We start from the raw sequence: 23196 nt of genomic DNA on the forward strand, positions 1-23196 counted from the left end.
GAAAGGACAAGCAAGATATTTCGGTGTACTTGTTCCAAAAACCTAGGGTAACAATCTTCGGGACCTGGTGTCTCTTGCGAGGTGAAGCGGCCGAAAGAGCGAGGATGCAGAGCGTGGAGAGATCCTCCTAATCGCAGTTCCTTTTTTTTATTCCACCAAGAGTCATGACTTCAAGTGCAGCCACCTTATCCACGCCAAAGCGTCCTGTGTCCAAATCCCCTTAGCTATTAGGGTCATCTAATTGTACGTGATGTTCTTTTCCTTCTGTTGTCTGCTTGGCCCGATTGTAGTGAAGTGTCATGCTTGCAATATTACGTATAAGATTGGGGACCAAAGAAAAGTCCATACTCTTCGTAGTGTATTCATGGCTCCGAAATAAAATTTTGTGAAGGTAAAATATAAACTAAAGATACAAGATAGTAGGAATAAAAGACATGAGAATAAAAAGCACCGAAGAAGGATCATCATTACTTTCTTTTCTTTTTTGCCAGTTATCGCTATCTAGTATATTCAATGGCGCATGCGTTGATCTTGTATTTTTATGCGTTCTAACTCTTTTTTTTGCAGAAACTGAAAGGCGTCCAAGGCAACGACGCGACGAGAAAAACGCTATTAGCTTTCGGAATATACAATTACCGCGAAAAGTACGCGTATGCAATCCTGCAGGACATTTTTTCCGACGCTATCAAGTGAGTATAGAGCGATTGGGGATGCCATTTGTTTTCATCTCTCACTTTTAGAGCACACACAAAGGTGCTCAAATGTTCATTTCGTTCTAATTATTCTTCAATGTCGGTTTCTCTAGTGAAATTTCTAAGAAATGTAACACTACAGAACTACACCGTGCAGTCCGTCTTGTATTTGCAGCATAAATAGCTTTCACGTGAACTCGCCTACTCTCACACCCTGCGGGGCAACAACCACTGAATCTCTAGTGTTGAATTTTGGCTAATTAAAGCCGCAGTAAAAAAAAGATTGCAGTTTCTCCTGAAAGGCGAATTGGGATAGCAAATTAGGTGACAGCTATACGAGCTAAAGATAGCAATCTTATGGGCCCGGGAAGCTCGTAAACATTCGCTGACTAAATTAACAAGCATGGTATAACGAGCGCACGAGCAAACATCAACACATCTCACTCGATGACCACGCACTCTCGCTGCATAAATTGTGTAGTGAGAAAGCGCGGCAGCGAGAAAATTGTACTGCCTCTTCAACGCGAACTAAGCGGCGATAACACAGCGCACACGAAGCCATCAACACTGGTGCAAACTGTCCATAATGCAGATCCCTTTCAAGATAGGAACAGCGCGGCTGCGCCATGAGGATACGTCGCCGAGCAGATCCCTCCCCCCCACCTCCCCCCGTTGAATTGCATGCGGCGGAAGACTGCGCCCTTCGTCCCAACTTTCCTTTCCCGCGCGCGCGAGATTGAGCTACCATCGTCGGCTCGCCCTTGAATTCTTTCAGTTGCACACACAGCTTACAGCTTACGGAGCGTGACGCGACGTCATCACCCTTGAACTTTATGCAGAACGTCACGGCGACGGCGACGACGGCAAAAATGCGCCTGGAGTGTCCACGTAACTGCTATCGCAATAGAACATTCAACGGATGGCTAGAATGTGTTGACATCAAAGCGGTGAAGTGAATGGGCAAATTGTCGTGCAACCGAATGTAGCGCGAAGCTACAATGAAACCCATACGCGTTTTCCAGAACGAAAGCTTCGCAGTTGGGGGAAAATTGATCCTGGTCCGCTATCTAAACTTTGATACGACGCCTATCCAGGGATCGCTCTTCGAGGGCTAATTATTCGACACGTCGGAGCACAGTGACACTGAATATGGCAAACACTTCAGCGTTATCTCACAAGGTGGAGGAATTGTCATGAAAGGTAATATTGTGATCCACGAGAATGTAGCAGCAAGCTACAAAGGACACCGATACGGGTTTTTTGAAGAAAGCAAGCTCTCCTTTGAAGTTTCACGCTATACTCGGGTTAACAACTATTTACCCTTTCGCGACACTTCCTCGACCCTATGAGAGTGGAGTGCAGGAATGTCCATGCAATGGGGGGAGGGGCGCTCTACTTTAAACAACTTCAGTTGCCTCGTCAAAATTATTCCGGAGCCCCACAGAACAGCGCCTCTCATAACCATCCAGTCGTTTCGGCATGTGAAACCCCAAAAATGGATTTCAATTGCTTAAATGAAAAGCACCATAATCTGATAACTTCGGGACAGAGTTTAGGTGCGTTCGAGCATGGTTCCGCAAAACGACTTGGATGAGCCCGATTAAATTACATCTTTCAATCACTCGTAGGCGCCTATCTCGGTCCGCATCTGGGAGTGCCAGAACTTGACCTTGACATTGAAATTATGCCTTGCGTGAACCTTTTCATAAGAATCTTTGCGTGTGCGAATCATTCCACAATTTGTTCTTCGTAATACATTCGCCTGTTGCTTTTGCTTCATTTATATTTCCTTTTGAGCTGTTCTTCACCCTGAAACTGCATCACAAAGCACAACATATTTCTGGATCTTAGAGGCAAGCGCTGTGTTTCTGTTATTCCTCTTACCTGGGCACCATGGCTGTGTTGCATTGCCTTCAGGAGTGTGGATCAGTCGTAAATACGCTTTACAGAAAGTGAACGGGTGGTCAAACAAGGAATGTTTCGTAGGCGAAACAAGCGTTTCGCGATGCGCACTAGTGTCCGTGAAGGAACAACTGCACGTTGCCAGCGTTGTCGCCTTGGCGAAGGCAACGACCTTTGTCAAAACACAAACTCCTGCCAACGACATCGCGTCGTCTGACGCACTTTCTTGGTTGGCTGTGCGTGGATACGAACTGTCTCATTCATAAACAAAATTCTTTCCTGCAAAGCTCATCGTTTAAAATGGCGTATGGCGCGTCAATTTGCTACAGCAACCACGTGGCGGACACGGTCATCGTCTACAGTTCTGTGGGGTGGATTCATAGACAAGGAGTATGCTACAGCCACCCAACTTCCGTTTTCGACACGAGCTTGTTCAAGGCATCGGCTCTCAGGGACGCCGACCGGGCACCTTCCATCGTGAGTAACGGGCTTCCGTTACGAAAAACTTGACCATCTATAAAAAAAGCAAAGTAGGGGCGCGCGAAAATCCCAATAGTCTCTACATTCGTGCGCGATACAGGAGCAAATATTCGATGTTGTCGAATATTCTTTTCTACCGAATAGTAGAATGGACCGTAATTGCTGCCGTCTGTAGGGAGGAATACAGATGCCAAGCGGAAGCTCTCGCACATGATTGTGATGCAGGAAAGCCGCAGCTGCAGTCGTTGCCTGCTAACACATAGACGAGACTGCTTCTGCGTAGTATAGTTAACGGTCGTTAAATAAGCCTGCCTCGTCTTATGTGGCAAGAATTGGGAATAATATTGGGAAGAAGTGGGGATAAGAGTTAATGGAGAATACCTTAGTAACTTGCGATACGCTGATGATATCGCTTTGCTTAGTAACTCCGGGAACCAATTGCAATGGATGTTCACTGGCATGGAGAGGCAAAGCAGAAGGGTGGGTCTAAAAATTAATCTGCAGGAAACTAAAGTAATGTTTAATAGTCTCGGAAGAGAACAGCAGTTTACGATAGGTAGCGAGGCGCTGCAAGTGGTAAGGGTACTTACCACTTGCAGCGCCTCGCTACCTATCGCTTAGGGCGGGTAGTGACCGCGGATGCGAATCATGAGACTGAAATAATCAGAATAATAAGAATAGGCTGGGGTGCGTTTGGCAGGCATTCTCAGATTATGAACAGCAGGTTGCCATTATCCCTCAAGAGAAAAGTGTATAACAGCTGTGTCACACCAGTACTCACGTACGGGGCAGAAACCTGGAGGCTTACGAAGAGGGTTCTACTTAAATTGAGGACGACGCAACGAGCTATGGAAAGAAGAATGATGGGTGTAACGTTAAGGGATAAGAAAAGAGCAGATTGGGTGAGGGAACAAACGCGAGTTAATGACATCTTAGTTGAAATCAAGAAAAAAGAATTGGACCTGGGCAGGGCACGTAATGAGGAGGGAAGATAACCGACAGTCATTGAGGGTTACGGACTGGATTCCAAGGGAAGGGACGCGTAGCAGGGGGCGGCAGAAAGTTAGGTGGGTGGATGAGATTAAGAAGTTTGCAGGGACAACATGGCCCCAATTAGTACATGACCGGGGTAGTCGGAGAAGTATGGGAGAGGCCTTTGCCCTGCAGTGAGCGCAACCAGGCTGATGATGATTATGATAATGATGGCTTATGCAACACGCGAATTTGTTGTCTCGATCTACTCAAACAACATATTGTTTGGTCGATCTCCCGATATTTGGATTATTTAAAGCGATGGACTAATACTGACAAAGGACACCTGTAGACTACTTCGCCAATCAACGCAAAACATTTAAATTATGTGGTAATGTACGCACCGGAACCAGCACATGATTATGAGGAACGCCGTAGTGGGGGACTCTGGAATAATTTTCCCCACCTGGAGTTCTTCAACGTGCACCTAATGGTCGGCACATGAGCTTCTTTTTTGCATTTCGCACCACATAAATGCGGCCGCCTCTTTAGGTATTCGATCCCGCGCCCTCGAGGTCAGCAGCGCAATGCCACACCCACTTGGTTACCGCAGGGTGGTCGTTCAACGAACGTGACGCTCTACTACGTGCATGTCTGCTTCATGGTGCACGAGTCGATGACCACAGATTAGCTACGTCTGATTTAGGAATTCCACGCTCTTAAACCTGAGCAATATTTTGCAAGCGATCTGATGCTCGAAGGTCGTTTTATTTCAGCAGCAACTATATATAGACACTCAAAGCGAATTTCCACCATCGGCATCGTTGTGAGGTTTCTTTCGCATAAAGTCAAAGTCAAATAACAAGCCGGCCATGCGTCGTATGCTGTCGGTGCGACGGAAAGCTCGTGAAGGTAAGGTAGAAGATGGTGGCTTGAAGCGGCTCAGTCTTGTCGCGCGTGCATCAAGGGGTGTGGAGCGGTGACAAGTGCACTAGCTTGGAAGGGTAGGGAAAGGGGGCAAGTTAGTGCGCATCTCCTCTTGTACTCCGGCTGTGGCGGATGAGGGAGGTCGTCAGTGATGCGCTCAAAGGCTGCGCCACCAGAGATAGTTGATGCCTTCGTGGGCGTTTTTTTCAACATGGCTAGCATTGGAGTGACAGGCAGCACGAAGGCGAATTCGCTCGCCGCAGCTTCCGCTCTTTGTCACGTCCATGCGCCGACTTGGAGCGCTCGCGCTCACCGCCATCAGGATAAAATAGGGCTATGCGCAAATTCTCAGCAGCACTAAAGTTCCGTTTTCCCTTTCCGTTGACAACGTTGCATCACTGGCGTGTATTATGTCCTCTTTAAAGCGAAAACGGTCCTTTTCTGCATTCACGCAGCAAGTCGTCCGCTACCGGAAAATGGACGCCAGAAGGCGGTCAATGGTGGCGTGGTCACGTGCTAAATTATGGCAGCGTCCGTGCAGTGGCGCTGTAAACTGTTCCATACAGCCACGGATTGAATTTGTCCTGCATCAAATAGAGCTAAGATGCGGGCGCCGTACGGTCTAGAGGTGCGCGATGCCAGCGCCACCACGTAACGAGAACTTAAGCCCGTATCCTTAAAGAACCCTGGATTGGAAACTCTACCTCAACTCCACCGAGTTGAGGACAGCGCCACCCATCGACTGAAGAAGACATTACGCCTCTCAAGAATTGCCAGGAGGTGTCAGTGAAGCGCAGTTATGACTCCTGTCGAGAGGCAAAGCTGCCATCCACTTTCTCGAGTCGAGGTGAAGTGTGGAGTGCCGGAACATTCCAGAGTGCGGGGTTTAACCTCTCGTCATTTTCAAGCTAGTAAACTGCTGAATTGTAGCGTTCGCAGTTTACCGGCCCGAGGCGAATCGCAGAGGCATGGGAGACAGTATGTTTAAGCCAGAGTGTTTGCGCGAGGCCAATAGTATCCTATCGCGCAGTTCAACATGGTAGTCTTGTAAGTCTGCCCGGGACGATGACGGCACTACAAATGCACACGACAGTTGGTTTGCTGAAGATATTTCTTGACAGGGAAATTTTCTGAGCCTCGGGGCGAAGATTAGAGGAGGGCCACCTCTCAAGGCACTTCGTCCACACGATTTTGGTCAAGACGGCCGAACAGGAGCTCAGCTCGCAGACAGCATTTTGACTTCTCTTACAATGCTGTGGACGAGCCTAAGTTCGTCTGAGTGCTCTGTGTGCCTTTTCAATTCATGGAGCAATGCTAGCTGATGCCAATTTATCTTCTTTTTGGGAAGTAAGACATGTTGAACACAAGAAAAATTCACTTTTTTGTCAGTGTCCGAGAAAATAGCGTGGCACGGAATAGGTTCACCATGTAGTTGGCGCGTTGTTGCTTGCTTAGTTTGCAGTGGTCGTCATGTTTGGGGGTCACTTCATTATTACTGAAGTAGTCGTTCCGGAATAAATGCTCGGAAAAATTCAGCAGACTAATTTAATATGATTATATGTCAACAGTAGGCGTTACACGAGGCAGATTTACTATTTAGTGTAAAAGAAGTATGCTCGAATTAGAAGCGGCTTCAGTGCTCATGATGTGCTTAAGTGTAATGTAATGGACCTGTATATACTGACACTGATCGATCCCAACAAACAATTCTCGTCTTGCCCGCTTTACTGACTAAAGTCCACAGCGGAGAGAAGTCTACAGTCTCGTAAAAAAAAAAAATCTTACACTCATGCACCATTGTATGAGGTGGCGAGGCTGATTTGTTTTTTATTGCCAAGCTTAGCACAGATAATGCTCGGACAGCCGACCGTGCAGGTATATGGACGAAGGATGGACTTGACGTTTCTTAGACGACCTCAAGGTATTACCTAGATTCTTTTTTTTTCGTTTTTGTATAGTTGGCCTCGACGTTCGTTTTAGAGCAACTTGCGTAGGGGATCACTAACTCCTTTGCGTCGGTGTGAACTTTGGTGTCGGCATGCGCTTCAAACTGGGCACCAGTGATGGCGGGGGTCGCTGTCCACAACGTTTCTTTCTTCTAAGGAGTTTTCCCCACGTGATTGTTACGTGTTGTCGCACGACGTGCATCGTGCTCCAAAGATGCATAGTGCTCTGAACACAGTGCTGGCCCAGCGACATGGAGCTGACCTTTCAGTTTTTAACAATCAAGTTCCGTTCAGATTCGTCACTGATCAGCCGTCATAGCAACGCAGCGTTCATGCGTTTTGAAACGGTTCTGTTTAACATTTGACCGATGTGTTCCTGCACCCACTGTAAGCTCTGGGGTGGGGCATGTCAAAAGGGGTACCTGGCCCATGCCGTCGTCCGACTCATCCACGCTAAGGACGTTGTTGAAGGGAGCAACATGTTCGCATCGAGAACGAGGGGTACCGCGTCTATTTAGAGTATCTACATTGAGAGCGGAGAACGTTACATCTCATTAGTCTAGCATGACTTAAGTGAAGCACCTCGAGGAGCTCAAAACGGCTGCTTAGAGCCCCCTCCCTCCTCCCTAGATCTCTAGGCCAGGGAAAATGCAGTTCAATCTTGGTCTAATCGAAGCGTCCAAAGTTGTCGAAGGACCCTCGTTGAGGACGAGGGTTCACAGACTGACTCACGCATGTTTGTTTCACTGAACAGACAGAAAGGAGGAGGGGTGGGGGGCTTCGTAGACAAAGGTTGTCACGCTTAACTTAATCTGGCGCGTCTTGTTTGCTGGGATGACCCCGCAGTTAGCTGGGGCGTTTGTGAAACGACCCCGGTGGTTACCTTGATCCGTGAGGGAACGCCGTGAAACACCCTTTTCCAGGGGTTTTTCTTGCTGTGATTGGTCCGCGAAGGCGACAGTGAACCAGCTAACAATACTCTCGCCTTGCGGGCGCCGATAGTGTGTCCGTGAGAGAGGCAGTGTCAGCTTTACAAAGCGATTCGTCGTAGTGAGCTAGGGCTAGGAGAGGCTAGAAGATCACTGCACCATCTGGCCGATCGTAACACTACTCACTCCACGTATGAACATTCAATGTGTTCCCGTACTCAGCCGGGACAGCTAGTTTCCCCATCTTTGCTAGGCAGCCACCTTGCTGTAGCTCGTATTGCAATGCAGACGTAGCTGCCATAACGACAGTTTTACGAAATCGTTGTTCAAATGTGCAAAGTCCTGAGCTAATGCATACATTCTGTTCTACGCCAGCAGATGCCTTGTATAGCCATCGCCTTCTTTGTGTCTTGTTCAGTAATTCTGATGTCTACATTTTGCGCGCAGAGAAGGATTGCACATATGATGCGCAGAAGCGTTCGGTACACAGCCGACACCAAGATGGGTCTTTCCTTTGAGCTCGGCACACTCGTGTACACTTTGAAGAAGGCTTATCCAGGCAACATCGTCACGGCCGATATGGTCAACGCTGAGTGCACCGTGCTCTTCGTCACCAGCCTGGACGTAGCGGTAAGTCTATCATATTTTTTCCCCGCCCGCGAGTTCAACTTCCCAACCTGCGAATTGCTAATTTGTACCGCTTCCCAAATGCTTACGAGGGGATTTGCTCAATATGGGCTGGGTCGCAGCTGAAGCAAGTGTGTAGCTTCCTATTAGGCGATACAAACCGTATACCGGTGTAATCGAAATTGCCGTTTCCGTGAAAAGAAAAAAGAAAGCTCCCAAGCTTACGTCGCCTTGCAGAAGGACAGTCCGATTTCCAGCGAAGCTGGATTGCAGATTTGATTGGAGACTGGGTGGAGGTTGAATTGGAGTTGACTGAAAGGCGCTTGGAGATCACTCGGTTACACCTTTGTCCCGCATGCAGTGGACACTAATGTACTGCGGCCACTGCAGCGGTTGCTCATCATCGAATCTGGGGACAGCGGCGCTTTCTTGCTTTTCGCCCCGGATCGACATGTGGCCGCCGCGGCCGTGATCGAGCCCGCGACCTCGAGCTTAGCAGTGCACGGCCATCGCCACAGCTGTTGCGTCAGGTCGTTATTTGCAGCTCAGAATGCGGCATCAACGACGCTGGGATGAAGCTTACGGGCCACGCTGCGTGGCTGTTGCTAAAGCAGCCTCCAAATTTCATCGACGCCCCCTATGCGTTGACGCGACGAAGATTGAATCGGCATGACATTTTGGTGGAGCGAGCGGCCATGCGTTGTGATTTTCTGTACGCTCGAGGCAACCAGAGATAAACTGAACTTTGCCTGTTTAAGCCGCAGCTGCACGTTTCAAGCGACGAAGATCGGGCCAAATGTAATCGCTACTCGGCTGTTCTTTTTCAGCCTTGCAAGGCGGATTTCCTGCAGAGGCGAGTTGAGCTATTCGAAGACGTCAACGTGGCACAAGTGAGAGGCGATAATAAGAAGGCCATGTTCTTCGAGAGCGAAGACACCCTCAAAAGAAAGGTAAGCCGGTGCACATGTAACGCATACGCGAAGAATATTTCTTTTTCTTTTTCTCTATGCTTGTGTGCGCGCCTTTGGGTTCTTCGGAGTGGCAGACGACGGGTGTCACGTGACGTGATAAACGCAGAAGGACGCGGAAGTTGAGTGACATGGCGGATTACGTGCGGTCGCGAGTGACAAATGCCAACGAGACCGCGTTGCGGCCCTGACATGTACAGGCGCGGCCACTGTTAAGAGGTAACACAACGCGCGTGGCCGCACTCATCGGACTACCAAGTGGGCGCCGCGAGAAGTTTTGGGGCGCAAGCACAGTCAGCGCCAGAGGCGCAGTTAGCAGCGCGTCGTCAGCTACGGTTCCTGCCACTTCGCCACACGCGCTCTGGTACGAAATACTGTAGCCATGGTGCTCGAAAGGAAGGAGACCTTCATCTAAGCTTCATCTGCAGCCGTGGTCTGGGTTTCTTCGTATTTTCCATATAATAAATCTCAAGCATAGATTTATAAGTATGCCTTGTTTGTCGTGTGATTTTTTACTTCCTTAGCAAGCGAATTCTGAAATCGACCATCTCTGACAAAAGGGACCATTTAGTGGTAAAAGGCGCAGTTAAATATTTTAGGTGTACAGCATGCCATGTGCTTTGACAGCTGATTTAGAATACTACCCGTTGACGCACCATCGCTACAGTGTTTGTGTACTCCAAAGGGAAGAGCGCAATCTAGGTTTCGCTGCTCGCGGCAAAGTGGGATGAATCTTAGCAGACGACGCACAGCTAACTGCGCCTCTGGCACTGATTGCGCTTGCGCCGCAATACTTGGTGCGGCGCCCGTCGTAGAGCGAATGGGGACGATTTTTGTTGTTGTTGTTGTCAAGAGATCGTGCGGCCAGCGGAAGTGTCTAAAGCGTTTCAGAAAATATATTTAGTGAACTTTTCATGTCAGGCCCTTGGTTGTATATCTATTATTTACCTTGGAAATACGTAGGCAGGCGTTTTATGTACAGATGCCATAATTTAAACGCCACGACGTACCGGTGGTCTGAAGGAACACTAAAGAAAGGTTGCTGGCGTCGTCATGCAGAGATGACGCACCCTCTCGCGCAAAAGTGCGCATGAAGACTGTTGGGCAACAAGGAAGATCGCGCGAGCTAAGGAGAACAGAAAGAAAATGAAGTTACCAGTTCTGCTTGCTCAGAGACGTGCAGATTTTTCTTTTTCCTAGTAGTGTTTTGGCGCCGAATTGCCCTCACTACCGTTCTCGGACCTTGCGACAACTCCAGGGATCTACGAATGGATCGACTCAAACCCAAGTGATCGGCCCAGTGAAGCCTGCTCACGAAATGCGTCAACGAAGAGAACGCTCGACACTGACTCTAGACTTACCAAGCTGAGTGCCATGCTATTGCAGCAGTGATTGAACTTTTGATTTCTGTGGAACCCTTTGTGAGAGGTCTTGAAATCGCGCTACCTTATGAAGCCGGAGCCGCAACTTCCATGGCGTTTAAAGACTACCAAAGAGACTATTACTACTTTCTTTCGTCGTCAGCGACGTCACCGTATGACCCCAAGGAAGCTTCTTTTGTAGCGCCGCAGACAAATGTTCGATCGGCTGGACCTAAGCTACTAAGGTGTCTTGTGGAGTCATTAGAAAATGGTTACCGCTGTGCGAGAAGTGTGAAACCGTCATTGACATCGGTCTTTCATTCAGCTTGATGGTTTCATGATGATTATCATGAACACTACCTTTGCAGCCATTGCCAGCCTGCAGGTGTCTGAGGTCTATTACGAAGATGCGGTGGACATGTGGTCCACAGCATGATGTGACGCGTTTGGCATCGAGCTGGAACAGTTGGTTGCGTTTGCTTGCTGCCTTTCATTCGTCATTCGCTGTTCCTGCATTGAGAGCGACGTCAGTTATGGCGCTCTGTGACGTCCTTTAAAGTGTTGTAAGAGGAGTGAAAGGTCTTAAGGTAACCACGACATCATATGCATATATGCTGATATGCATAGTGCTGAGACATCTTCCGTCAGCTCTGGTGGTTTCGTGTCATCGAAGTCATTGTGACAACAATGCCTCGAATGCTGCAGAAGACGACTGGTGGAAAAATTCAAGGATTGATCTCGTTTGTTCAATTGGAGGCAGCGAGACAGGAAAAAAACTCGTTCCTTGGATGATTGCGTTTTTAAGCGCAGTGAATCTTTCCGTGACTAGGGTTCAACTAAACAAGGTCGAGATGTGTCAGACAATGTGTCTGTCTATTCAAAATAAGGCGAAGCACCGTTCGTAGCAAATGTGTTGATTTCACAAACGTGTGCAGCTCATTTCTGAAAACTGCGAATACACGTTATCGACTGACCAAAAGAGCAGATTCGTTGCCATCTGCAGTGTTGCTTCCGTTGTACCCTAAAGGCTTACCGTGTAAGGGCGTCCCATAGACGCATCTATGCTCCAATTGTCAATGGAGTCATGCAACTTCTCTTTGTTTGGTGCCATCGAAGAATCACACAAAGACTTCATGCATCGAAAATTCGTGCTGTGCAGAAGCAATGCCTGATGACAACGCCGAGAATGTCGATGCGCCATCGCTCTGCACATAGCGGCGTAGTTTTCTCTAATTGACGGAAGAAGCCAACTGAGTTTTTTGAGAGAAGACTTTTTCAAGGAGATGAAGTTGTCCGTTGTAGGGGAAGTTATGTTGTCCACGAACACGTTGAGGAACATTCAAACTTCAAGAAGCAGATAATATTGGACCGTTCGTTCGAAGCTGTAAAGACTGTTCGATAGGTCACACTCTATTTTTGGCGTTGTTGAGATTTCAAACAACGGTCAAGAAACTGAAATGCATCTGGCTGAGCTGGCTCTTTGCACAAAGCTTGAGCATGCCGACATAAATCATGCTGATTTGAACAAGTTCGCTGTGAATTGAGATGGCAGCCTTGGACTACCTAATTATTAACGTGCACGCAAGTAGCACAAGAAGTCTTCTTTTTCTCTTGTCTATATTGCGCAGCATGTTAATAATTCAAGTATGAACCAACTAGTATGCTACAAAGTATGATTGCAAGATATTGGACTGCGGATTGGAGCAGACCAAATGTGACGGATTCTGAGAACTGAAGTCAAATCTCAGATAAACTCGATTCTTGCAGGGACGATCGGAATGTTCAGTTGGACTTTTAAGGGTCTACAGACAAAGCAGCAGAAGACGTACTCTCAAGCCAACATGATCTGTGTGATACGTCAGTTGGGCGACCAGTTGTACGCCCAACAATCGAAGCTGTGATGACGACATCTCAACCCGTTCTGGCGCTTTAGAAAACGTTGGAATCAGGAGTGACTACGACCCACCACAGAAATGAACTTCACTTGGCGAATTCAAATCTTTTATCACGAGTGTTGGGGAACGCTATGCAGTTATTTTTTTGCCTTTTAAACCGGAAACATCGTAGTTAACCGTCGCGAAGCGTGGAGGTAACTAAACGCGTTAGTACGACGGCTGCTGAATAAGGAGGAGCTGAGGTTGATGCTGAGAGCCAAGGCTTACGTGACCACCGAATACATTTTTACTACATGGCGCACCTAGCACTTTCTTGTGGCACCCCAATGATTCTCACAACAAAGCTTCGCACTGCGATGCTTCTTCTGCAGCTGGCCGTATGTCATTGAGCGAATGTATTGACAAAGACGTCAACTTACTCGAACGTCCTGGCGCTTTTTCTGAGATTGCGATGATTCCGAGTAGAACTGAGCGCTGAGATCCAGAATGCATTGTTTAATGTATATATAACAGAGAAAGATCGCGGTGCCTTCGGGTTTTTCAAGTATTTGGGGCGGCCTATTGGAACGCTTCGGACAAGTTTAAAACGTGGCGAATTGCTCATGTTCCGTTTGGCGCCACTTCAAGCGGGTGTTCGAAGTCATCTGTTTTTAGACTCGCATAGCCAATCCTGTTATAGACACCACGTACAATTAGACGGTAACCTATCCACAGAAACTCCACTAATCAGCATGTCGGCTAGATTCTCCTTTCCTGGACAACAGCTCCACATAGGGAAATTTTATGTCTGATAATTTTCACTCTGTTCGACAGAAATTGCTTCCGCTTCGCTGTGTCGCCTTTTACCCACGACACCGTGACTATGGAATCGGACCACAGTGTACATTGGAACTCGAAGTGAGCGAGGGCACTTGAGACTTAACTGAGCAGCCTTCCTTTGATCGAGGCTTCTAGGAGGTCCAGCCGGGGTAGTGTCGTTGTCTTGTTAGGTGTGACTTGTGATTTGCTGATAAGCAACATGGGGGTCACTGAGCCGCTCGGTACGACGTAGAGAGCTGCGCCGTACGCCGGAGGGCTTGCATCGCAAGATAAGTGCACGTGTAACACTCTGGGAAATGGGGTTTTGCTTTCAAGATAGCGCATAAGGAAAACGCCCTTCAATAATGATAGTTGGCACACCAATACATGTCATTCTACTTGTATACCTTGTGGTGGCCGCTTCTCCGAACCTATTCCACGTGTACATAACTTCTGGAAGATCCTGATGGCAATGGTAAATGACGCAGCAAGCTCCACTGGGTCGAACATCCGTGAAGCAGCCTGAAGCACGAAACGCTTGGACTGTTCTTTCATAAAGTCGAGGTTTGTCAAGACAGTGGGAGAGCACACGTGTGTGGTTTCAATGCAATTCCAAGTACTTTCACGCTTTTCTCTTTGAGGACAGACAGTTCTTCCGGTGCCGACTGTTCCTCGCCTATCTGAGCTGGTCACCAGGAGTGTATCAGGTCATCTGAGTTCGTCGCCCATTTACGTAGCGCTCTTCTTGCCTCCTATTTGAAGTGCTTTATCGTCTGAGTCTGCTTGAGCCCCTAGGTTATCCACGTAGAACGGCTTGCGGAGAAGTCTCGCGCTACTTACTTTGCTTGAAGGCACACTCTCTAGATGGTGGAGCATAGTCGCCGTCAGGAGAGAGGGGCTACATGTTGATCCGAATGGCACTCCCGTCATTCTCCATTGCTGAATCTCCTCTTCTGAGAAAGACACTGCTTTTGTTTTCTCCAAACCGGAGAAACTTGAATGCTTCTCTACCTTTCTCTGCTATTGAGACGAAGGAATGCTTTCTCTTTGTCAACTGGCAGAGCATTGCGGTACGTTCTGTGGCCGCGTGATCGCGGGGTCATCTTATAGCGTGGCCGCGAAAGTTTACTTTTGTCATCCTATTGATGGCTCTATATGTGTGGAACCTCTAAATTCACCAAGGCGTGCGATTTGGGAGTACGAAAAAACACGGTTCGCAAGCGCGCTACGTTTTGTACATATTGAGGTTCAGGTTGACCATTGGCGAAGTTCGAGATTTCACCGCATCTTCGTCTCCTGGCAGAGAGCGACGTTTTGATGAAAATGCCCCGAACGACTCGTCGTGGGTTTTGCTTGCTATGACGCATGCTTCTGAGGATTTAAGGGAAGGAAGTAGCACGAGGTCGAAGAGCAGCTGAACGAATACCTTCTGCCCGGTATGATTTGCCGGGAAGTGCTAGGAAGAACACCGAGCCGTGTTCAAGCTTGTGCATTCTTTCCCTTCGTGAGCTTTACCAACGACAGCATCACTGCAACTTCTTAGGCAATGGAAAGAGCGAGCACGAGCTTGAGAGTCTAGGCTGGAAGAAAAAGGTCCTGGTGTTTTGGATCGACTAACTTCGATGTACAAGCAGTGCATGTAAGGGTTAGGGGGAGGAAGGGGCAGAGGCGTAGTATGTGAAGGAGACAAATAGAACCGTTTCATAGGCTGCACCGTATGCAGGTTCAGTGAAAGACAAAAGTATCAGAAACGTCACCTACACGGCATGTACAGATGTTACTGCACCTAACAAATCAAAGTGTCAGGTCTCTTGTCCTGCTTTTGCGACTTTCCCTTCAATATCTTTAGTCGTCGCATTAAGACGCACATGTACTTTATTTCTTACTTTGCTGCCTTGCTTCACAATCTTAAAAAGATACTGTTACTCAGTATAGCAGGTTGTATTTGTTGCCGCAAGCGTTAGCGTCAGCAACTATTACTGAGGCCTCTTTAGTGTTATAGTAATTTCCGAGATCTCGGAGGCGACATTTGTCATTCAAACAGTGCATGCTAGATGGCGACACAGTTCCAATAATTATTTGTTCCCTGTGCATTCGTAGCTCCACTCTGCAACGCTTCTTCGGTAAAAAAGTTTATTTAGCAAGATTTAAGCCTTGACGTCACGCGTGATTTACATGGAGCCAATATGCCTCAATGCGCCTTTGGGGACGTCTTAACGCGCTCTTATCATAGTTTCGCCACAATACGCAAGGGGGAAGTTGTAAAAGAGAAAAAGAAAGTGTTTTGCCGGTGAGTAGAAAGAAAAGAAAAATTGGCCGACGATTACACTCCTTGGTAATGCGATCTTTGAGCGCAGCTGCTGCCTTATTGCAGCAACAGGCAGCCGCATAGAGAACACGCAGTGCCGAACGGAGGCGGTTCTGCGTTTCGGATTGGGCAGAACACACCGCGATCCGCCTCTATCGAGCGGGCGCTGCGGGGACGCGCCATCGCGCCATATTGTAGTGGGTCACCGCCGCGAAGAGGGAGGCGGGGGGTATTGATAAGCGGTCACACTCATTCGCTCACAGACAGGCCTCAGTGTGGCTGCACAAGGTCGGGGAGGGAAGTAGAAGTGAGGGGACGAAGCGCTATAAGCTTAAACCCCATGAGCGCGATTTTGTGCGCGACAGCAACGAACGACGGCTTCGGGCGAGGGATCGGGCCGTCGCTTGAACAGATCGCTCGGTCTTGTAGCGTGATCGCTCGGTTCTGCAACTCTAGAATTTGTCGCTCGACGCCCGGAAATGCTATGAGTGACTAGGCAATAGCGCGAAGCCAGAACTGGATGTGGATAATTCAAGCACTTCCGATTGTCGCACGGAACGAACAAAAAAACGATTGAATTTTTACACGTGCAAAGGTAAGAACCTACTGGAAGACTTTCAGAAATATTTTATGCTGCTTTTTACAGTAAAACACATCAACTTAATTTAATAAAGCACCGGCCACGCTAGTTTCGGCGCCTATATTGCTACCCTCGTACCGGCAACAATGGGGAGATATCGCTCGAAATCATCGCTCGCAGGGGGTACGACTTGTAGGCGACGTAGCGAACGCGACAGCCATCTACAGGGCGTCGCTTGTCGCTGTCGCGCGGAAGATCGCTTGCATGGGGTTTATACTTAACTCTTTCGAGTCACCGCAACGATGCTGCGCCAGGTAAGGGGAGGTATAGGGCATCAGTGGAGGCGGGTAAAGGACAGCGAGGCGCAAGCACTGCCAGAGGCGACAAATGTCACTGAGGAACGCTGCCCGCAAACGGGGAAGCTAGAGACACGGCTGAGAGCCGTACGGCCACGCGACGCAGAGACGGAGGAGTGGAGAGCCGTGGATCACGCGCGGCAAGGAGCGCCCGCCGCCGGCACCGCGGCAGTGCCGCGACAGCGGGAGAAGGAACGGCGATGGCGGAATGGACGGTAGCGGCGAGAGTCACTGCAAGGGCGCTGGGCGGAGGAGGGGGGGCGAGAGGATAGGCGAGAGCACGTGATCCGGCTTTGGAGGACAAGGGCAGAGCAAGACTCACGCCGCGTGCAAAAGATAGCAGCAGGAGCGCGCGGATGATGACCTTGGTTATGGTGAGGCCGACGGCGAGGTTCAATGGCGACGCGAAACGCAGGAACGGGCGCTAAAGAGCTACGCTCTAAAAAGATGTCTGTGCGGCCTTCTAATCCGGGAAGCTTCGCAGTCTAAAAAGAATTATCCTGTTGCAGAGGTCGAGGAATGGCCCAATGTTTTCTTTCCGAGAATTCCTCGGTGGGGTCGCCGGTTCGCGTTACTGTCGGATGGTGATTAACTCGGACTCAATCTGCGATACGCTAGCGTGTTGGCCAATTGCGAGCGTGTTGCAACTATACTAGATGGGCGTTATGTCAGAGTTCAGTCTCCGTACTGAGACGACCTTTAACGCGAGAGCGTTAAGGGCCCCGTGTCGCGGAAAATCCGGCGTCGGCATCCCACGTCCAGCGTCGACCGTTGTATGGACAAGAATAATTTCGAACCACGCATACGTAACCACACAGGCCCTCCGTGTACAGCGCAAGGAAGTTATTGAACGAATTGAATTTCTCAAGGTAAAGTACATCAGAGAAATTGTAAAGTGCGACTTACACACAACCTACAGACGTGATACCGTTTGATTGTATTGAGTATACAAGAAAAGAAAATTCTGTTACGCGGGAACTCAAAACACAAACCCATTTTCCAGCATTTCTGTCATTCGTAGAGCGACGACGGCCTTCTCCGAGTTTGGTGCGTGGCGGCGCGCGGAAATCTGAAAGGGCACGAAGCGGCCACGGCCGGACTCGACTCTCTCCTCCGCGTGGAGGAGCGAGGGAGTCGAGTCCGGCCGTGGAAGCGGCGCGCCCGGTTCCTTGCAATACCTCCAGATGGCGCTTGCCTCTGCGGCATCGCGGCCCACGCAAGGGGCTGCGTTTCTACCAGAAAGTTGCCTTCGTGCATAGCGTTCGCCGCCAGCGTTTCCCGGTAAACATTACGGTCACATAAGCTGCAGTTGCCGCGAAGCGTTAGAAGCAGTCAGGAATATTTTAATGCTATCGCGTTCAACTCTTAAATGTGAAACTTGAGCGTCTTCCATTTTTTTTCGTCGGTGAGGAAGCTTTCTTTCGGAAAGCCTAATGGGGAGTATTTTGTAGGTTTGTGCTACACTCTGGTAGATCACGTTCTCCTCTTTCTTGAATGTTTTGCACAAAGCCCCTTGTTGGTTGCCGCTGATCTATGGAAACCTAGCCGACGCATTGCCCAGCCTGCAGGCGCACATTCAAATGCATGACTGACAGGCGGGTAGACTGTGTTCTGTAGGTTAGCTGCCTAACGTGCCTTTCCGGCTGCGCGCGCAGTGCCTCAAACTGGCCCTCAATTCCACCGACCTGCGGCCGGACATGTCCTTGTTGCTGGTGAACGCCCACCTCGGGGACCCCACCAAGAGCTGCACCGGTCTCGACGGTCGTGAAAGGGGCGAAATATTTTGGCGTATCCAAGTTGTCAAGACAGCGCTCAATATAACGTGACGCCGAGCCGTGAGCATGCAGCTTGCGAGAAGTTCCGGACCGTGTGGCGCCAGGGGCGGAGTGCTTCAGTGTGCCTTGTCCCATTTTGTGCGTTAAAGTGATACCGCCTGGGAAACTGTATTTCTTTTTTCGCCGTCGTCACTTAGCCTAACCCAACTATATTATATTTTCTGCCGTCCATGTATTCCGTGCTTTTTTGAAATCAGTCTCTCTGACCGAATGGCTGACAGCAAGCAGCGGTGCTTTTTAAGGGATTTAAGCCTGTGGAACCATTTTAACCATGGCGAGGAGATCAACGAAAGGCCCGGGCGTGGTAATAACCGATTCATGAGGGGTTCACTGATAGCCGCGTGTACGTCCACCTCGTGAGAACAGGAGCCCAAGCGTCGCTAACGCAAGCATGGTGCCCTACTTGAAGAGCACCTACCCGAAAGTGCAGATCACACAAGCAGCAAAAGGCAAGAAACAAATCTCCTTGGGACGTGGCCGAAACGGTCCCGTGTACTCTGTAGAAGACATTTTATTTAGCGTATAGAGTAATGTCTTTGGCTGTTGTCCTTGGCCTTCACGTTAGTTATATGGATGATCTGTATATCGGTAGAGACAGCTCATTTGCCGTGTCTCCTAGGCAGAGCACGTGGCTGTATAACGTTGCTGATACCCGCCGTGGTTGCTCAGTGGCTATGGTGTTGGGCTGCTGAGCACGAGGTCGCGTGATCGAATCCCGGCCACGGCGGCCGCATTTTGATGGTGGCGAAATGCGAAAACACTCGTGTACTTATATTTAGATGCATGTTAAAGAACCCCAGGTGGTCGAAATTTCCGGAGTCCTCCATTACAGTATGCCTCATAATCAGAAAGGGGTTTTGGCACGTAAAACCCCATGATTAAAAAAAAGACGATGCTGATATTGCGGGTCTTGTAGGTTGCGTACATTGTCATGTCTTAACCGCTTGGGAAGGCTGAATATGTTATATCTGCGAAAGAAGGGTGCCGAGATATCCCGGTGCATATGAGTTAAATGATTTCCGACAGCCGACGACGGTATGTACACTGCAGTCATCAGCGTAAGTGGTCTTGTACGTGATATATACATAAGATATACATAGAGTTACTACTACGCCTGCGGCAGAAAGGATGTTCCACATCCGCCGCCAAGGTCTGTGAGTGTTGGCGCTGGGTTAACACTCCCAATGTTCCTCTAGGAAACATAAATACCTAAGAAAGTGGATGGGGAAATGGCGCCGCGGTAGCTCAATTGGTAGAGCATCGCACGCGAAATGCGTAGGGTGTGGGATTGTTCCCCACCTACGGCAAGTTGCTTTTTCATCAACTTTCACTTCCGTTAATTTATCGTTTCTCTATTTAATTTATTAGGCACAAGTAATTTCCCCCATGTTGTACTTGGTGTCAGTGTTTGTCGGCTTCTTATGATGTACTTAAGCTATATTTCTGGTTTACCTCAATCCGGTGTAGTCTTGTATCGCTAAGTTATGGAACAAGTCGCAGTTTGTAGGCAGGTGCTGTATTCATGCGGAAATAAGATTGTGGGCGGACAATGGTGAGATATTACTGTGTCATAAGCAAGACAACTGCTTGTTGATTTATCGAAGTTGCAAAGTATGGGGTCAGTTGTTGTTCACGAGGAAATGACCACATTAGGGGCGGTAATGACATGATGAAAAGCAGAGGTCAGGTGTTACGCTGACCGATCATCGAAATAAAAGGACGTGACGCGTTTGCGTCACGTGACTTCCTTCGCACTCCGCTTTCTCGCGCTGGTGCAGCTCGCACTACAGTCGCTTGCGCCTCGGCGTCGCCAAACTGCTCCTGTTTCACAAGTGGATCACAGTGCTGGTGCTCCTGTTCGCACACTGGAATGCGGCTGTTTAGCATCTAAACATTCAGACAGCCAGAAGCTCGTGTAGCAGCAGCACGGGCCATCATTCGGCTGCGAAAGTGCTCCGAAACTCCACCACCCCGTCGCTCGAGAGCAGGCGCCTACATAGGCAGTACGACCGCCCACCGCCGACCGCGAACCACGCAAATGGCTGATAGAGGCAACGAAAGCTATCCGCTTGAAGGAAAAAAGTCGCAGTTCCGCCCGAGAGGCGAATCATTCATTGCGATTGGAATTTGGTGGGCAGCTAGGTATACACGATGTAACGATAGTACTCTTATCGGCCGTAGAAACTTGTAAACGTAGGCATGCTAACTAAATTAACAAGGATGTTGGCACGTGCGCACAAACGCACGTGAACACATCCCGCTCGATGACCGCAGGTAACTGTCGAAACGCTGCAGTGAGGAAACGCGGCAGCAGCATCGAGCGAATTGGCCTTCGTGCAGCCGCTCGCGTCAAAGCGAGCTAAGTCGCGAAAAGGCAGCGCAGCGCGGACTCTGCATCCGTCGTAGGTGGCTTTCAAGATACATCGGCCCGAGCCGCCCTGAGTAGAACACGCCCCTAGTCCCACACCCCCCTCCTCGAAGCCTTGCGTGCGACTGAAGGCGGTGCGCTTCCTCCCCGCTTTTTTCCGTTGCGTGCGCGAGACTGAACCGAGATAGCCGGCTCACACTCGCGCGCTTTCGCTCGAACGCACAGCATACGGCGTGCTGCGACGATTTTAGCGCCCTTGGACTTCATACGGAACCTCACGGCGACGGAGACGGCAGGAATCCGTCGGGAGTATCCATATAATTGCTGCCGCAATAAAGAAAAGTACGCGGATGCCACGCGCTCTGGGAATCCGTTTAAGCGTTTTCGTTGGAGTTTGCAAGAAACTCTGTCAATGAACGACCCAAGTGCACAGACAACCGCCGACGTGGCGTCGTAGTGGCGTTGGCGTTGTTAATACAAATATATCAACATACAAATTTTGGTTTATCGTTCTTTGCCAAGTAGTGATTTTAGCCCCGCGACCCCCCTAGGCGACCGTTTCACTTTTGTTAAAGAATGCCGTTTTTGTTTAGAGCCTACTTGCATGTATAGAATACATAACGAAGTTGGACTCATTTTCACCAATGCACGCCTCCGAGGATCAACAAGCTTTTGGTGTCGTCATCCGTGGAATGCGAATGTTCGAGCTTCAAAAGTTTGTGTTGAGAGGCGTCTCCAGACAAAATAAAATTGTGTCCAGCTTGGTCGTGTGCTGTATACTTTCAATTAAATTAAATTAAATTAAATTCCGAGATTTTACGTGTTAAAGCCACGATACGATTACGAGGCACGCTGTAGCGGGAGACTCCGGATGAATTGTTGACCTCCTGGGCTTTTTTCTACGTGCACCCAATGCATGGTACACGGCCGTTCTGTTCTCTTTTCTTTTTTGCCAAGTCTGGAAACGCCTCTCAACACAAGCTTTTGAAGCTCGAACATTCGCATTCCACGGATGACGACACCAAAAGCTTGTTGATCCTCGGAGGCGTGTATTGGTGAAAATGAGTCCAACTTGGTTATGTATTCTATACTCGCAAGCAGGCTCTAAACAAAAACTGCATTCTTTAAGAAAAGTGAAAGCGTCGCCTAGGGGGGTCGCGGGGCTAAAATCACTACTTGGCAAAAAACGATAAGCCAAAATTTGTGTGTTGATATATTCGTATTATTCAACAAATAAGCTCGTAACCAAGCCTGGTGGATACCGGCGCTATATGAATTAAACAAATCATATTTTTTCACTTAAAGACCAACTGCATGCAACTAAATTATGCAATTTGGCTTGTTATAGATGAGTAGTCCATGCCACTAAAGCAACCTTGTTAACACCAGAGGGCTAGTAATTGCAAAGTTGTCTTAACAGCCTTCAAAATGCACCTAAGCAGACGACGCGTACACTTAGTGGCTGTCGCTATGATGTACCTTCCAGCAAGCCTGCTCCAGGATTTTACCAGGCGCCTCCTCATCTCGGAGGTCATCCCATGGGGCCACGCGCTCTGAGATGCGCGCATCAGCTCCGGCGAGCGAAAATGCGACGTTTTTCTTCATTGCGGAGCTTTTCGTGACTTTACCGGTCGGATTTCAAACGTGAAATTTCGCACGGGTGCTCCTATACGTGTACGCTACCTTAATTCGGCGTTTCTACACTGCCCAATTTTTTTTTGCAGCTGGCCCTGTGACGGTGTCGCGCGCTTGCCCTTGAAAGCGACCGCGAACGCAGTTGACAAAACGCCACTTATTGCACACAAGTTGATTTGAAAAAATGCCGTTGTTATTCTGCACGCTCTTTGGCGACAAGAGACCTATCGAGGCTGTAGCATAAGGTGCAGAAAAAGTGCTACAAAACGGTAATATTTTGCTCTTATCGACAAGAGACCTATCGAGGCTGTAGCATAAGGTGCAGCAATAGTGCTACAAAAAGGTAACATTTTTTTTAGTATCGAGCCGGGGTTTAGGCTAAAAACCGAATATGGAAATCGGTTTCACCGTTATCTGTTCCAGACAGGTAACGGCGCTGGCTACACGGCTACGGCATGGTACAATCAACACTCAGTGACGCAGATTTAGGTCGCGTCAATGAAATCAGGAACACCTTAGACTTCCGTCAACCAAAGGACCAGGCAGGATTCCGTAAAGGCTACTCAACAATAGATCATATTCACACTATCAATCAGGTGATAGAAAAATGTGCGGAA

General features: G+C 48.9%; 1 protein-coding gene across 1 annotated transcript in view; it reads left to right on the top strand.

The window, feature by feature from the left end:
• Nucleotides 1-18736, top strand: part of LOC126518254 (uncharacterized) — a 32434-nt gene extending 13698 nt beyond the window's left edge. Inside the window, exons 4-8 of the mRNA XM_055064776.2 lie at nucleotides 568-689; nucleotides 2924-3071; nucleotides 8296-8478; nucleotides 9303-9425; nucleotides 18397-18736. Of these exons, the coding sequence (XP_054920751.2) occupies nucleotides 568-689; nucleotides 2924-3071; nucleotides 8296-8478; nucleotides 9303-9425; nucleotides 18397-18567 (747 nt within the window). The 3' untranslated portion in view covers nucleotides 18568-18736. The remainder of the gene's footprint in view (nucleotides 1-567; nucleotides 690-2923; nucleotides 3072-8295; nucleotides 8479-9302; nucleotides 9426-18396) is intronic.
• The last annotated feature ends 4460 nt before the right edge of the window (nucleotides 18737-23196 follow it).

Source organism: Dermacentor andersoni, chromosome 11 (genome assembly GCF_023375885.2).
Source record: "Dermacentor andersoni chromosome 11, qqDerAnde1_hic_scaffold, whole genome shotgun sequence".
Classification (NCBI taxonomy): Eukaryota; Metazoa; Arthropoda; class Arachnida; order Ixodida; family Ixodidae; genus Dermacentor; species Dermacentor andersoni.